Source organism: Taeniopygia guttata, chromosome 3 (genome assembly GCF_048771995.1).
Source record: "Taeniopygia guttata chromosome 3, bTaeGut7.mat, whole genome shotgun sequence".
Classification (NCBI taxonomy): Eukaryota; Metazoa; Chordata; class Aves; order Passeriformes; family Estrildidae; genus Taeniopygia; species Taeniopygia guttata.
This window is the reverse complement of record NC_133027.1, coordinates 9,647,584-9,663,111: the sequence shown is the minus strand read 5'-3', so window position 1 is coordinate 9,663,111 and position 15,528 is coordinate 9,647,584. Positions and strand designations below refer to the sequence as shown.

Here is a 15,528-nt window from a genome sequence, read left to right as displayed (position 1 = left end):
TCCACAGATTTTACAGTTTATTTCTAAATTGTTACTGCTGAGCATCGAGTTGCAGATAGGCACACAGAGTTTTGCTTGTCCTTTCAAGGGACTACACACAAAGGGTACAAGAATAAAATAATTTGACTTCAATGGGATGATTATTGCCAAAGACTCTCCCATGAACAGAGTTGGGACTGTTCAGACTGGAGAAGCAAAGGCTCTGGGAGACCTTATGGCACCTTCCAATACCTAATAGGGCTATAAGAGAGCTGAGAGGGACTTTTACAAGGACATGGAGTAATAGGACAAGATGGAATGGCTTTTAATTGTCAGAGAGCAAGTTAAGATTACATATTAGGAACAAATTTATTACCATGAGGGTGGTGAGACACCGGAATGGGTTGCCCAGGGAAGCTATGGGTGCCCCATCCCTGGAAGCGTTCAAGGACAAGTTGGATGGGGCTTTGAGCAGCCTTTTCTAGTGGAAAGTGTCCATGCCCACGGCAGGGGTATTGGAACTGGATCATCTTTAAGGTCCTTTCCAAAACAAACCATTTTGTGAGTCTGTGATTTTCATGTGCTGCACAGTTCATCTGAACTTTGACATGCTGCAATACAACTCTTCAAAAAGTTCTTTAAAGCAAAGTTGCTTAAATTGCAAAGTTAAGAATAAATGCTACATTTATATCAAAATGACCTGCAAAGACTTGACTGAATTTTTGAAAATAATTTTACTTCAAAAAATATACTACTATCTCATCATATTTTTTTCCTGGTAAGTTGCCTGTCTTACTGTAAGGTTCTTCAGTGAAGTATAACATTAGCTTCATTTCCAGTTTATCCTTTGCTCTTGAGGAAGAAATCCCTGTCATTCCTCTGAAGGAGTCAGAAAACAGTGGTAAGAAATAATAATACCAAACAGCACTGTAATTTCCTATGAGGAAAACATATTTTCTACCAGTAATTATTGCCAACAGCAATCTTGGAAATATCGTATAACTTATTGTTTAAAACATCAAACAGAAGGAACTGCTTTGTATCAAGGATGACTAATGCAGGAACATGTGCTTCCACACATGCACAGACACATTAGATAAAATGTTGATGTTTAGAGGTTTACAAGATATAAACATTGACTTTGGGGTCTGCTTAAGTTTACACTTGAATTTAGAATTCAAACATAGCACTTAATGTATAACCATGATGGACATGAATAGGCAGAAACAGCTGCAATTGTTACGGACAGGCTTCTCCAATCTGCTTGGTACTACAGTTGCAGAAGATCAGAACTATACAAGAAAATCAGTCAGCTGTGTTTGAGAAAGCAGAGTAGAGGCTAAAGGCAAAAATAAAAAGTTATTCAACTATTATACCCAGGTGCTTTGCAAACAATAGATGCTTTGTTGGGGAGTGCGAAAAACACTCATTTATTTTGTGTGATGAAGCATGTGCAGATGAAGTGGCATGTGTGATGGAAAACTGAAGTGTCCACAGGCTTAATCCTGCCTGAAGTTACTTTGGAACAACTCCCACCATCTTCAAAAGACAGAACTGTCCCTTAGGTAGAAAAATTCATCTCCAGCTTAAGGTTTCGCATACCGTGGCAGATGGCTGTGATGCTGGGATTTCTGCCAGTGTCCAGACTCTGGTTATGGAAAGTGTCTGCTCTTACCCTGCAAGAGGGACACAGAAGGGTCTGCTGTAGATGGTGCTCATTCCATAAGGAATGGCCAGGGTGGACACTGCCTGCAGCAATTCAGCATCTCCACCCTGTGGTTCCTGCCGGAGCTCTATGGGATTACCCTGCTTTGCCAGACAGGGGTCTAGCCTGTGAGTAGCTACTTGGAGGTCACTTTAAGTGCCCTTCTGGACTGAGTCCTGGTGCTGATTCTTTCTTGAGGAAGCCTCATGAAATTCAACATCTGGACCACTCATCCTTTGAAAAAGGTGAACCTTCCTTCAACTGGAGTGGCTTTGATTCATAAGAAAGGTGGACTTTATACCACTTTGTACTTCATAAACAAAATCCACTACTTTTAAAGCTCACTTTAAATAGACCTGACCTTTGCACTAAGCAGCAAGCAATCTCTTGTGCCACTGGAAAAGCCAGCATTTCCTTCCCAGATCCATGAAGATTCTGTAGGAATTTTCTCCTTGTCAACATTGTCACATTAAAGAATTATTGAGTGCTGGTGGACATCTTCATGACAAGGAGCAGCAGCAAATGGATTGCCATATTGTTTTAGCTGATCATAGGAATTAAATCCAAACCAGCGTCCTCTTCAGTTGCATGGAGTAACAGGTACTAAATTAATTACCTGCTTTTTAGATGTCATTTTCAGAAAAAAACTTATTCCAAGACACAAATGTCTGGAGTTTACCTATGGGTATATGGGTATGGATTTGGCACATGTTTAAGTGGTTTGCTGGTACTGCATGATGAAGGAGTTTGATGGATCATGCTAAATTTCTAACCAGTAAACACAAGTTATATCAGAACCATGAGTTCTACTTCAGATGTTCCTTGGGGGAGTTTTGGCAAACACGTCTCATTCAAAAGGCATGAGCCTACTGCAAAGGGAGTCCTTGCCCTGAATTCAGGGGGGTTTGTATTGTCCCAGGAAAAATTAAGTGCCAATTTGCAGATGACTGTGTGGCATAGTCTAACACAAAGCAACAGCAGCTGGTAGCACTTCACTGACATACATTTATTTTCAACATCCTTTCTGCTTTGTTGATGTTACCTCTTCCTTTTTCATGCCATTTGCAACACATCATTAGACTCACTGCAAATTTGTGGGTGTAAATCGTGTCCCTGGGGATGAAGCCTCACCAGGGGTGAATAAACAATCTTCCCTTCCCCAACCAAATCCCAACTGTGCCTCACATTTCAGGGAAATGATCAGCAGTTCCACTATCAAAACATTCACGCCTTATGAGTAATATTTATGATGGGAGTTTTTAATGTTGGGTTTTCCCCCAAGAAGAAAGAGAGGAATAATTAACAGAAACAGACCAAATGAAAAATTTCCACGTTATTACTATTATTTTCATAAGGCTTTCACAGGAAAGTAAAAGCTTTTGCAAGTAATAAAAGTCCTCATTAAACATCTTTCTTTCTTTTTGAAATGGGGTAAATTATGAAGCAGATTAACTTTAATAAATAAATAGGACTATAAATACATAAAAGTCATTACCTTCCTCCAGTAATTTAATATGAGCATCCTACTCTGAAATAAGGAAAAGTTTATTCACTCACAGAAAGAATAGAGCAGATGTGAGGTTTTTCCATCAGCTTAAGTGGTGCCTTGGTAAGGTGAGTTGTCCGACTACATTAAACAAACATTTTAGTCAGGCATCACACAGGAAAATAAACAGTAGCAAAGGAAACATGAAAATATTAAAGACTGTTATTCTTTGGTGCCTTTTCCTGCGAAGCAGGTGATAAAATATTATTGTGTTTCCACAGGTAAGGAAACACGCTCTTAAACACTTTACAGAAACACATATTACCATCATCACTTAAAATGTCAGAAGTGGATAGGACTCAACTGTGACAGCACACAAGAGGCTGCTGAGAAATGTGCAGGACCAGAGGGTTTTGCACACTGGGTCAGGCTGCTGGGCTACCTAAAGCAGCCTTCTGGCAGAGCAAGTTCAGAGAGGCAAAAAATATCTTGCAGAAGACAGCTGTAGTTACCTGATTTCAGGACAGACTTCTCTTGAAGCCTAATTAATCAGATGTTAGTCAAGAGGGAGAGACTATCTATTGTATCAAGTATTTGACCCTTCTGTCCCACTGAGTATCAAAGAATGCACATTGGAAGAGAGAAGACCTGCTGAGCTCCACTGTTTTTGCCCACCTGTGATATACTGCACTACGCTGCACAGATGTAACATGGTTTAGTTCATGATGGAATTTATGTACCATGTCAGTAATTTCTGTTCACCATGAAATTTTGTCTGGCTATCCATCATGTCTGAAATTCTATACATATTTAAATATAAAACACCCTTGAAATGGTCTCTGCATTGCAGCCAGAAGCTATCTACAATGTACATTCATCAGAAGAAATAAAGCAATCACTTTTTACTACCAGGGTTTGGATTTCCATCAGCTTGGAAAACCATCTTGAAAATGTCCTGGTCTGGGTTCAAAGATCTGCACAGTTACCCAGTGCCCACAGTGTAGGGAAAGCTTTGATTCTCCTGCCTACTATGATGGTAGGATGGTAAAGATGTAGGTGTGAGATTGTAAGGTGCTTCCTGAAATCCTCTGTAGTATCAGTTTCTGTCTCTATTTTGAAATGCAGTAATGCACCAGTCTGTCTGGCCAGTGTGGTTTGGGGAAGCTCCTCATGACAACATACACATATATATATATTTAAGGTAAACTAGTGGTAGGGAGGTTCAGTAGATCAGCTTGCTGCCTTGGGATGCAGGTCTATGTAGGGTTCTGCTGCTGACCAGCTAAGTGATGCTGGCCAATAGCTCATCCCTTGTCTTGAACACTGGGTTCTTTTCTGAACATGCTGGTACAGCATTTGAAATAATAAAACCTAGATGAGTACATAATGTGCATATCCTTGGCTGTGCATGCCTCAATGGATGGGTTTTGTTCCATTCAGCATGGAAGGCAGAGCTCTTCTGATTTTGTTCCGTTCAACAAAAACCAAAAGAACTATGCCTTCTGTGCTGAATTTACATCTGCTCATCACAACTTCTGCTGCATTTTAATTTAAAAAGCAGAGCAAGAAAGAAAGGTAAACTAAATTTTAGATGTGCAATTATACAACTTTTTAAAATATTCTATTCAGGGGCAAAACCTCTTATTTCACCTTTCCATGTGAAGATTTTTATCAAGTGCTTACCTAATACCTTAAGAACTGATTTTTATCTCTGAAAAATACAAGCAGAGTAGGTGGAGGTGTTACTGAGTTCCATGAACACAACACGCTTCACTATCCTTACCCAAGTATTTTAGTTAGATGGATATTTCTACAGCACTTCAGTCCCAGAAAAAGAATTCCAAAAAATTGCCCATCTTACTTGTCAGGAAATTGAGGTGAAAATGAAAAATGAGTTTTCAAAGAAGGCAGGAAATAAACAACAGGACTCTCATTAGAAATCAGGAACTGTAAATTCTAATGCAGACAAAGTATGAGATATCTGACTGTCCTAGCAACAAGGGTAAAAACTGCATAAAAAATCTGGAACACATTGTTTTCTGGTATCTGAAGCAAAAAGAACAGTCAGTAGATTCTGAGTGGCATTTATCTCCCTCTGCTTTTGGTTTCTAGTAAAGAGTCCCTCTGTGATTAGTGAAATGCATCAGTCATTGCAGGGTGTGATTTGCCTTTCTTGCTTTAAAGCCAACTATTCAGACAGTGTGATGTTCATAGTGATCAGATGAAGAGCAACCATAATGTCACATTGAAAATCTCTTATAAATAAAAATAATTGGAATAGAAACAGATCTCAAGCCATGATAACCTGAGGCTGAGTAATTCAAACCCAGAATGCGACCTCCCAGTTGGCTTCCTGGAAAGAAACTTCTAAGATAAAGAGTCGTCAATGTAAAAGCTTCTGTTCCATCTTCATAGCAACTGGAAGCTTACATTTTACTGGCTTTTGATGCAAATTTATCTCCAAGATGCTATTTGATAGTGTAAAATTTATCCCACAATAAAACCTTTTACTCTCTGGCACCTCAGGGATTTAATTTTGTTATCCTGTACGTCTGACAGGGAGAAGCAGCTACTGCTGGGACACAAGCCTCAATACCTCAGCTGGGACTTGCTTCCTATACAGTCCTGTGGAGTGCCTGAAACTGCCATAGCCCCTTTTTCCTCTGTAAAGCAAGGGAAATTTAAACTCCACATGAAATCTGAATGTTTCCTCACTTGGAACAAGATAAAATTTGAAACACAACTCTGGAGTTTTATTTTAATTATTTGTTGTACAACTTCTGTCGGATGCTTAAATTAACTAGGCATCTCTTATTTCTAGCTTTCATTCATGTGACAGCCTAAATGAATCTGAAAGCCTTGTTTCAGGCTTCTGAATCCCCTCCTTCCCAACCTGCCCCAACAGTACAAAGCACATCTCCCTCGTCCCAGGCTGCAGTGCTCCCCTGCTCCCCGACCAGGTTAAACAAACAGGGAGATTCCTCCAGGGAAGTCACAGGTTCAAGATCACAAAGGACCCACCTCATTTGGGCCAGTTAGAGGTCTTTCTTGCTATTGTGCTTATCTGTATCTTCCCTGTCATCCAGACATTAACCTCTGACCTGTGAGCCTGCCTCTCGAAAAAGCTGTGCAGTGTTTACCCATTATGTAATGTCTGTGCTTTTGTGGAAATTTTACAGAAACAAATGGAGGAAGTTTGCCAGTCAAACGGCTGGACAATAAATCCTGTCCCATGTAGATAGAATGGTTTACTGTCCCTGTAAGTCTGCTACTGGCATCTGTCACCGAAGAAATGTTTATAAATTTCAGGGCACTGGAGGGCAAAAGTACTCCAGCACTGCAGGAGTATACATGATTTGTAGAACCACCACCACTGGGTTAGATAGGGGTAGCCTTGTTTTGCTAGCCTGAATAAACAGAGTGAAAATGTTACAGATAAGTCAGGGTCACTAATGTTCAATATTCCTGTCTATTAATCTCCTAAGTTCATAAATGCTTGTTTGTTCATTGTAATGCTTTTTCTGCCCTAAGATATCTTTGCTAGAAGTCAAACCAGGTAAGCAAAAGCCCTTCAACCCCTTTTGCTTATTTCTTATAGGTCCTTTATTATTTATACACCCTATGTTCCCATCCTTCCTTAAAATCCATCTTCTTTACAGTCCCTGCTGTCTCTTCTCCTTCTGTGCTGTTTCCTCTTTGGGACAAGACATTCTATTATGTTCCCTTTCTGGACAGTGTCATCACAATTCCTCTTGCTGTGTAACTGGGGCTTCCATACATCATCAACTATGGAGTTAGCACAACAGAAATATGTGTTTGGATAAGAAGCAGGAACAAACATAATTTGGAAGAGCGGGACAGATAGGTAACATAATTCTTCCTTCACTGATTCTTTCAGCCAAGGGCCTGATCCTGCAGCAACTGAATGGAGCTTTTCCTCTCAGTGTCAATGGGAGAAGCACTTGGTCTTAGAGTTCTGCTGTAATTAAGTTTTCAAATCTCATTTCCTTTCAGAGGAGAGAAAACATTGTTGTGACTAAGCTTTGGATGTGGTAACAAATCCCTGGCAGGTTGGTTTGTTTTAACGGACGTATTAGATTTAAGGAAACTTTTACCATCTTTTCTGCCCTTAATCACAGCTTTTATTACAATTACAGTAATGCAACAGAGTTACATGCCAAAGGCAATATATATATATTTTTAATGAGTTGACATGCAACCTTCCTGGAGAGAAGAAACAACTTCATTTGCTGAATATTTCTGAACCATATCTGGTAATTTATTAAGGCAAAAGGAAGTGTTCAGAAAATAATCTACCACAAATTTAGAGGCTTCAGCAACTCACAGATGAGCAGTCTCATCTGTGAGTTGTTGTGCTCGATTTAGCAAATTTTTGCTGAATGGTAACATTTTCTATTGTCCTCAAAGGTTAACAGGCAATATCCGGATGCTCAAAGATTATTAATCCATGCATGTGGTCCTGAGTCACTGGGCTGTAAAACATCATCAGTTTCCAAAGATGCAAACCAAAGGGGAATTCTGCTTGAGAGAGATGCTATCACAAGCCCAAAAGAACTAGTTGCATCAATAAGACCTATTTATGCAAGTTTTACAAGACATTGGCTCCCAGGGGTAGAATTAATTCAGGCAACAAACTGAACACAGGCAGAGAACACATCCTATGAGTGAAGAGCCTTCAGCCTGGTTTCTTGACTCAATTTACCTTACAGCTAGGACACAGGTCAGACACTGGTACACACAGGAAATTACAACAGGCTGACAGGCACACATCAACCTGGCTCATTCACCTGGGGACTAAAGAGCTCAGAGGGTCAGCCTCCAACAGCAGAACACAAAATCCGTTCTGTTAAATTATTCCTGCCGCTGCTGTGGCCTGGGCCAAACAACACATACAAACAATGGCTGGCCATGCTTTTTTGGAGGTTAGCACAGGCCAAGGACCATTTCCAATACAACCCTGGCTGTGTATAACCTGTTTTTTTAGAGGCAAAAGTTTATCTGTGGGGACCAGAGAAGGATTCCTGGCTTGTGGAGATGTGACCTCACAGACCTCCACATACCTTCTTCTGAGGCAAAACTATCAAAGGAAGACACTTGAACACCCATGTAGGTATGACTGCATGGCTGCTTTCTCCTTGGTCACCAATAAACTGTCATCAATTAATAGGAACTCAAGCAACAAACTACAGGAGTCCAATCAGAAATGTGCATTATCAACCAGGAGCCTGCTTTTGTCAGGCACAGGGCACTGCAAGGGAGTGACTGTCATTATGTCCTGCTTGTACAAGTAAAGTGGGGCTGTCCAGGCTGGCAGCACAAACCCATCCTGCTTTTGGTCTGTGTACAGTCCTACAGTGAGCCTCCCACACAGAGCCACACACCCACAGATCCATGAAAGGTACAGCCCCTCACTGCAATCCCAGTTATTCTGGCACATCTGTTTGGATGATTAGTAAGTAAAATTTAACTGATAGAAGACAGAGCCCAAGTGGAAATGTAGGAATGTGTTTTTACTACTATTAATGCAATCAAAACTTCCTTCTTGCTATTATTACTGTGTTAGCATGTCAATTCCATTCCAAATTGTTTTAAACTGTTAACTTACCAAAATACCTGGAGTATAGCACAATTCACGTTCTGGTTTTCATTCTAAACTTAACATAATATATCTGAAATTATTCTGCTTATTGAAGTTGTTTCTCTTGCTAGAATGTGCAAAATATATGTACAATATGCACTGGAGGAGCGTTAATCTTTCTCTTTATGCCCAAAAAAGTGCTGAAATTCAGTGCATAAAGTAACTTCTATGTGTCTTTGTAGGCTGAAGGTCCTTTTCTGAATTTACCAATATTCCAATTCAGATGACAGAGTCTATACAGCTGGATAAAACAGCTTAACAAAAACAGATGCAAAGAACTCTTTGTGAAACTGATTACTGATTTACATTAACCATCCAATATGAATGAAATGCAAAAAGTAAGCAGAGGTAAGTCGCATAAAGTAGATTGTAAAAAGAGTGTTTAAATCACATGAGAAATCATGTCAGTAGTATATGCCAGTTTACTTAAGAAATATATATTCTTTGTAAAAATAATTTGTTATTTTGCCTTTAGGATTTTTTTTTTTTTTAATTTACTCATATGACACTTTCCTGCACCCATGTTCTTAATTTTAGAAAAGACCAGAGTGGTTATTCTTCAAAACTGATGCTTGAATATTAAAAAACTAAATCAACATCTACTAAACGAGAAAAATACAAAAGATGGTTTAACACAGAAAAGGTGCTCACCAATGCAGTCGACACTGAAGAGATTTATGGAGGTTGTTATTGAAGACTCATCACAGGTCTTCATCCCCCGCAGTGCAAACCTGACCAGGGAGGCCTTGACTCCCTCGGGGAGGAAGGACAGCAGGTACACGGGCATGTAGAGAGCGTAGCGCAGCTTGCAGAGCAGCGGGGTCATGAGCTTCCCCTGGGGGGACTGAGCCATGCGCTCGATGGTCGGGAACAGCAGCACGGAGCGCAGAACCTGCCGGGGCACGAGAAACACCGTCAGCCCAGCCTGCCAGACCCAAGCTTTACATCAGCCTCCATCGCAATGAAATCGAGTTTCCAGGCACATTGTCCCAAAGGCTGTGTGATGTGTCCAGATTCACTTTTTTAAAACACGAAGCAAACAAGTACACGGGTACAAAATGATGTTTTATGATAAGACAGGGAAGAACTCAAGAGGTGAGTGGCCTTTGGAGATCATGAGGAACCGGGAAGCACCAGCAGGAGTAACCCCAGCAGAGGGCAGCAGGCAGGAGCCCTCTGCTCAGTCCCGGCAGGCTTTTTATGTCGGGAAAAGTACACTGCTTTTCATTTCACCTGGTAAACTATTTTCTCTAAGTAAACCAACCAACCAAATTTTAAAATGTCAGTTGCTGTGATGGTAACTTTAAAAATTGACAACACACAGGGTTTTAAATTTGCACCTCAATACAGGGAAACTTGGTCAGAACAAGAAGCATACAGCCTCTTCACTACAGTGGTACATTGGCATAAGATACTGCTTTTTATATCTTACAATGAAAACAGACATTCTGAAGGTGGCAATTAGGTTATGTTGTAATAATACACTACAGCCTTAAAATACAAATAAATTAATTATAATCACACCCACCCATACTAATCAAAAGTGAGTTAATACATTTACTCGTAGTTATATTTCAATGCTAACATCAAGCAAATATTCTAAAAGAATAACTGCGCCTTTTTTCTGGAAGTAAAAATATATTGCAATAACTCATATAGGAGTAACCCTCAAAGAGACACAGCCTTACCTAACAGAAGTATCAATAAAAAAAAGCAAGAGGATCTGGATATTGCATTTGTAGATAATAAAGTATAAACAGCTGGGCTTTCTGTGACTCAATATCAATAAATGTAGTTACATATGTCTACTTAGTGCACATCTTTCTACATGCCGTGCAAATTAGATTACTATTTCTGTAAAATATATTTTATGATAATTTTCTTTACTCCCAGATGAGACACAGCTAATGTATGCCACTACACCTGTGTGCAGCACTCCTGGTCCCAGCAGCCCTCCAATGGAAGGCAAGGAATGCCACCAAGAGATTCTTACACAATCTGATGCTTATACAATTGTAACAGAACAAACTGGGAAAATTCAAAAAATATAATAAAATCACAAAATCCTTTAGGTTGGAGGTCTTTAAGATCACTGAGTCCAACTGTTAGCCTAGCACTGCCACATACACAAATAAACCATGTTCCCAAGTGCCACATCTATACATCATTTAAGTACCACATCTATACATCATTTAAGTACCTCCAGGGATGGTGAATAAACTACTTCCCTTGGGCAGCCTATGAAGTGCTTGGCAACCTGTTCTGTGAAAAAATTTTTCCCAGTAGCCAATCTAAACCTCCCCTGGCACAAGCTGTTTCCTCTTGCCTTATCACATTCCTTGGAAGAAGAAGCTGATCAACTTTCCTTCAGGTAGGTGTAGCGCAGTATGGTCCCCCTGAAACTCCTTTTCTCCACTCACCTCCCTCAGCCACTCCTCATCAGACTTGTGCTCCAGAGCCCTTCCCAGCTCTCTTGTCCTCTGGACACACTCCAGCACCTCAGCGTCTTTCCTTTGTCATGAGGGGCCCAAAACTGAACTTGGCACTCGAGGCATGGCCTCAGCATTGCCCAGTACAGGGTGACAATCACTGCCCTCGTCCTGCTGGTCACTGACAACTGTGTGTCTGTGCTGGGTAGCAGGTCACTAATCATTCCCCCTCAGATTATGGGGCTTCATTCTGCTCACTGTCCATGTCTGGATACTCAGAGAACAACTGGTCAGAGTCAGATATTGATCTGTTGGCTCTTCCTGTTTCTTCCCTCAACATTCCCTGCAGCTGGAAGGACAGAGAACACAATCTGTGCCTTTGATTTCTTAACCAGTTGTCCCAAAGCCCTGAAGTCTCTCCTGATTGTCCTTGGGCTGCTTGTTGCAATTTCATTGCTGTCTACCTGAAGAATCAATAATGGATACTAATCCAAGAGCTGTACCAGCGTGGGAAAATGGGAAGCTTTCTCTTCACATCTTTAACCAGGCTCTGGGACGCAGCAGGCTTCAGTAAGAAGTGGGTCCATGTCCTTCAGGAGTCTTCTTTGAAAATTACTCATCTTTTTTTTTCATGGTAGCAATTTTTATGAAAGAAGGTTGTAGACTGACAACCTCAGCAACACTTTCAAGCAGGTGAACCATTGTTCTGGTTACTGTTCTTGCAGAGCTTCACACCTGTCACTCCACACCTGGAGAGGTGGAGAAGTCCCAGAGGAGACACACCAGCTGTGCCAGGCAGGAACTTGTCACCACTGCCCTCTGTCTCTTAAGCCACTGTGTTTAGCCAGACAGAGAGAGGGCAGGGAAACCTCTGTGTCATGCATCCACCATCAGAAACTGTACTTCTTACAGAATTTTAAAAGCAGAATTTGAAAGAGTTATTTATCTAAAATACAGAAATATTTTAATAAAACCCTTCTCCTTTCCAGCTGATACTACTTTGGTTTGAGACAAAGGAAAATACCTTCTCAGGGAAATCAATCCTGGGCCTCTTTTTATTAAAGGCAACCAGCAGCTGAAGTAATGGAATGCAAAACTTTTACTAAATTACATGGTAGTTTTGTGATATTTCAGCTAGGAGCTGAACCCAAACTGTTGTGATCTAAAGCAGATTTGACCTGCGTTCCCAGGCACACTTTAATCCTTTGACATTGCAGTTTATAGATATAGGATTAGTTGCTTGGATGGCTGTACTAACCACAGAGAAAGCTGCTAAACCTTGGCAGTAAAAGGACAAACCAGGAAAGCTGTTACCCCATCCTGTACATTCCTGCATTTTGTAATGACCCACAAATTTAAAAGATGGAGGATAATTTTATTTAATTTCTCTTTTAAACCTTTTGCAGACAATAACAGAGAAATGTAAAATTCATATTTTTCAAACATGTATCCACTATTTCTTAATTTACTGGCTGGATTCCCAAGCCATGATCTTGAAATGTGCATTTGGCTGCAGAATTGCTTGAAAGATTTAGTTCAACTTCTTTGCAACAGAAGTGTAGATAGGAGATTTAACCCATTTTGTTATAATGACACATATAATGATAAAAAAAGCATGTCATATTTGCATCTTGAAATAAGTGAAGCAGAAGTATTCAGGTAAGATTAAGGAAATTAATAATATTCAAATGCTCACCATCAGTTAATAATTTTTTGGTTTTTTTTACTTTTTAAATGCCTGGAATTTATCTATACATAGTTTACACTAGCTGAAATCAGGTAGATGGCACAGAATTATATTCAAGTTAAAATTTTCAGAGTTATAAAACAAATTATTCTGAAAATGGAGGATACTGCCTGTCATAAGTTTGCCACAACTATGAATGACACATAAATACCATTAAATAATGTGCAAAGGTTAATGATCCTCCTATTTATAGAAACCCTTCTCATAATTCATTAAGTTTATTGAGACAACCATCAGTCAAAATACAAAAAGTATTACAAATATTGACTTATATGATAAAAAATATATCGATGCATATATATAAGTTTAGATATAATGCACAAATATTAACAATATTGGACAGTAAGATTCAGATTCCCCTAGTTTAAACTACCCCCAGTTCAAATTCCAGTAATATTTATCTGTTAAGCACATGGAAAGGCAGAGAGCTGAGCAAGAGGAGACACTGGTAACAGAGACTCGAATGGATCCAGGGACTACAGGAAGTTGGCTGGTGATTCGACTGAAGGCAAACACACCTCGTGTCCAGGAGCTGCTGAGGGCTGTACCTATCCTTGACTCTGCTTTGGTCAACCCACTCAAAACAGTACAAGTACCCTTAAATTATACTGTAATTGTCAATTGTGACAATCAACAGTATTTGTACAAGTGGTCAATTTATTTACCACTTATTCATTGATCCGCTCTTGAACTGCAAGATGTCAACACTCAGGAGAGCACATACACTAAAGTTCACTATTCAAGGCATAGACGCTCCTTCACTTACTCACCAAGGCAGCTGCTTCATTAATTTTTTACTCTACATTTCACAGGGCTCAAACCCTGTGAAATTAATGGTTCAAGGGCCTATAATCTCAGTGTCTCAGAAGTTCCACATTTTGTTAAGAACCAAAAGCTAACACTACCTGCAAACTTCACATTACTCATGCGGGTGCCAAGGCAGCTCCTACTCCCTCGTCTAGCAGTGTGTATATATCACAGAGAGAATGAAATGGTGCGTGGCCTGAGCATGCATCCAGAGAACAAACCAGCCCAGAATGTTCTGCTCTTGATTCTTTCAACACACACCGCAGGAGGGAGGCATGGGGACTTCAGGAGTTTCCCTTCGACACTGTTTATATATTTCGGTATCTAGAGCAATCAGTCCATTAACTTCAGGAATGTATGACCTGCACAGTAAATTTTAGAACACAGAGGGAAGACAAACTTCTTATTTTACAGGAAAAGTGAGCTCTCAAAACAAAGAATATTAAATACCTATTTCATAAAAACATGGTATTGACCAAGGTGCTTTGTTTAGGAAGGCTCCCCAATGAATATGATTCACTTCCCATGATCACTGGTCCATATAAATGGCTTCTAGCAAGATTCCATACATACATTCCTGTATATCCGGGCTTTCAATTGAGCTTTTATCTAAATCTATCCAAAGCAAGATGACAAAATGACAGCAGAGTACCTTCACAGCTTCACTGCATAAGGGTTATGTCCAAACTCGGGTTTGAATTTGCAGTAAAAGTTGGAAGTCGTTTTGTTTTGATTAAAATGAGAACAGAGTACAAAAAAGCCAGATCATTACATTTACAATAAGTTGCTGTTTAACACTGCACTATTTAATAGCCTCAACCACACCAGCAAAGGATTTTTAAAAAATATTTAAATTGTTTCCTTATAAAAACACTGCAAGTATGCAAATTGGACAAAGTTAAAAACACCCCCACAGTAATATTTTCCACTAGTGCCTTCTACTGAATGAGTTGAAATATATTCTTCAGCTACAATTTGACATTTGAGTGGGTAATACTACTTGTTTAAGGGACTTGTAAATGACAGTGCTGAGGATGCAAAATCATGCTTAAAACCTGGATGCCACTTACAACCAGTACTCAAAGAAGTGACTCAATTTTCAGAGCAGTTAAGTCCTTCGAGGACAACAACAGGAGGTCAATGCTTTTGAAATCAGCCAGTTTTGATTACACAAGAAATGCTGGCTGCAGACTCAGGCCCCCAGGTATGTGCCTTCTGAGCTCACACAGCCGGTGCCTGGAGAGGGCTGTCACACCTTGCCACCTGCTCTTAATACAGAGAGACATTTTGCTAATAGGAGTAAAACGGGAGAGAAAAGCAGTCAGGATGTGAAAAGGCAGACACTGACCAACAGAAAAGAGCAAGAGCCCTTTAGAAGATTTTTTTCAGAGGAGACTCCAAGTAGGTGAATACACTAATTACAGCCATGTTTTCTGAGTCTTGTCCCTTGGCTCTCAATGAACAATCCCTGCCCATGACAGACTACAGGTATGCTCAGATATCTCTATCAGAGCCATAAAATAAAAAGACTCTGGTACACTGAAGAAAATACCAGAAAGTGAAACTTCCTCAGAAATAAATCACTGGTTCACTCTGCTTTAATGACAGAAACAGTGGTTGCTGGAGGCCCTCACTGGCTTTTGAGTAGGGAAGTTTTTGGAAAGCATTTGCTCCTGCTGCATAACCCGTTCTTGATCATCGGGATGGCAGAAATGG

At 40.1% G+C, this 15,528-nt stretch overlaps 1 protein-coding gene across 2 annotated transcripts in view; it reads right to left on the bottom strand.

Moving 5' to 3' along the window:
- The window catches only part of LDAH (lipid droplet associated hydrolase), a 113,798-nt gene that overhangs the window by 30,070 nt on the left and 68,200 nt on the right, over positions 1-15,528 (bottom strand). For both annotated transcript variants that reach the window (XM_030269974.4, XM_072926322.1), the window contains one exon: positions 9,481-9,721. In XM_030269974.4, coding sequence (XP_030125834.1) covers positions 9,481-9,721 — 241 coding nt within the window. The remainder of the gene's footprint in view (positions 1-9,480; positions 9,722-15,528) is intronic.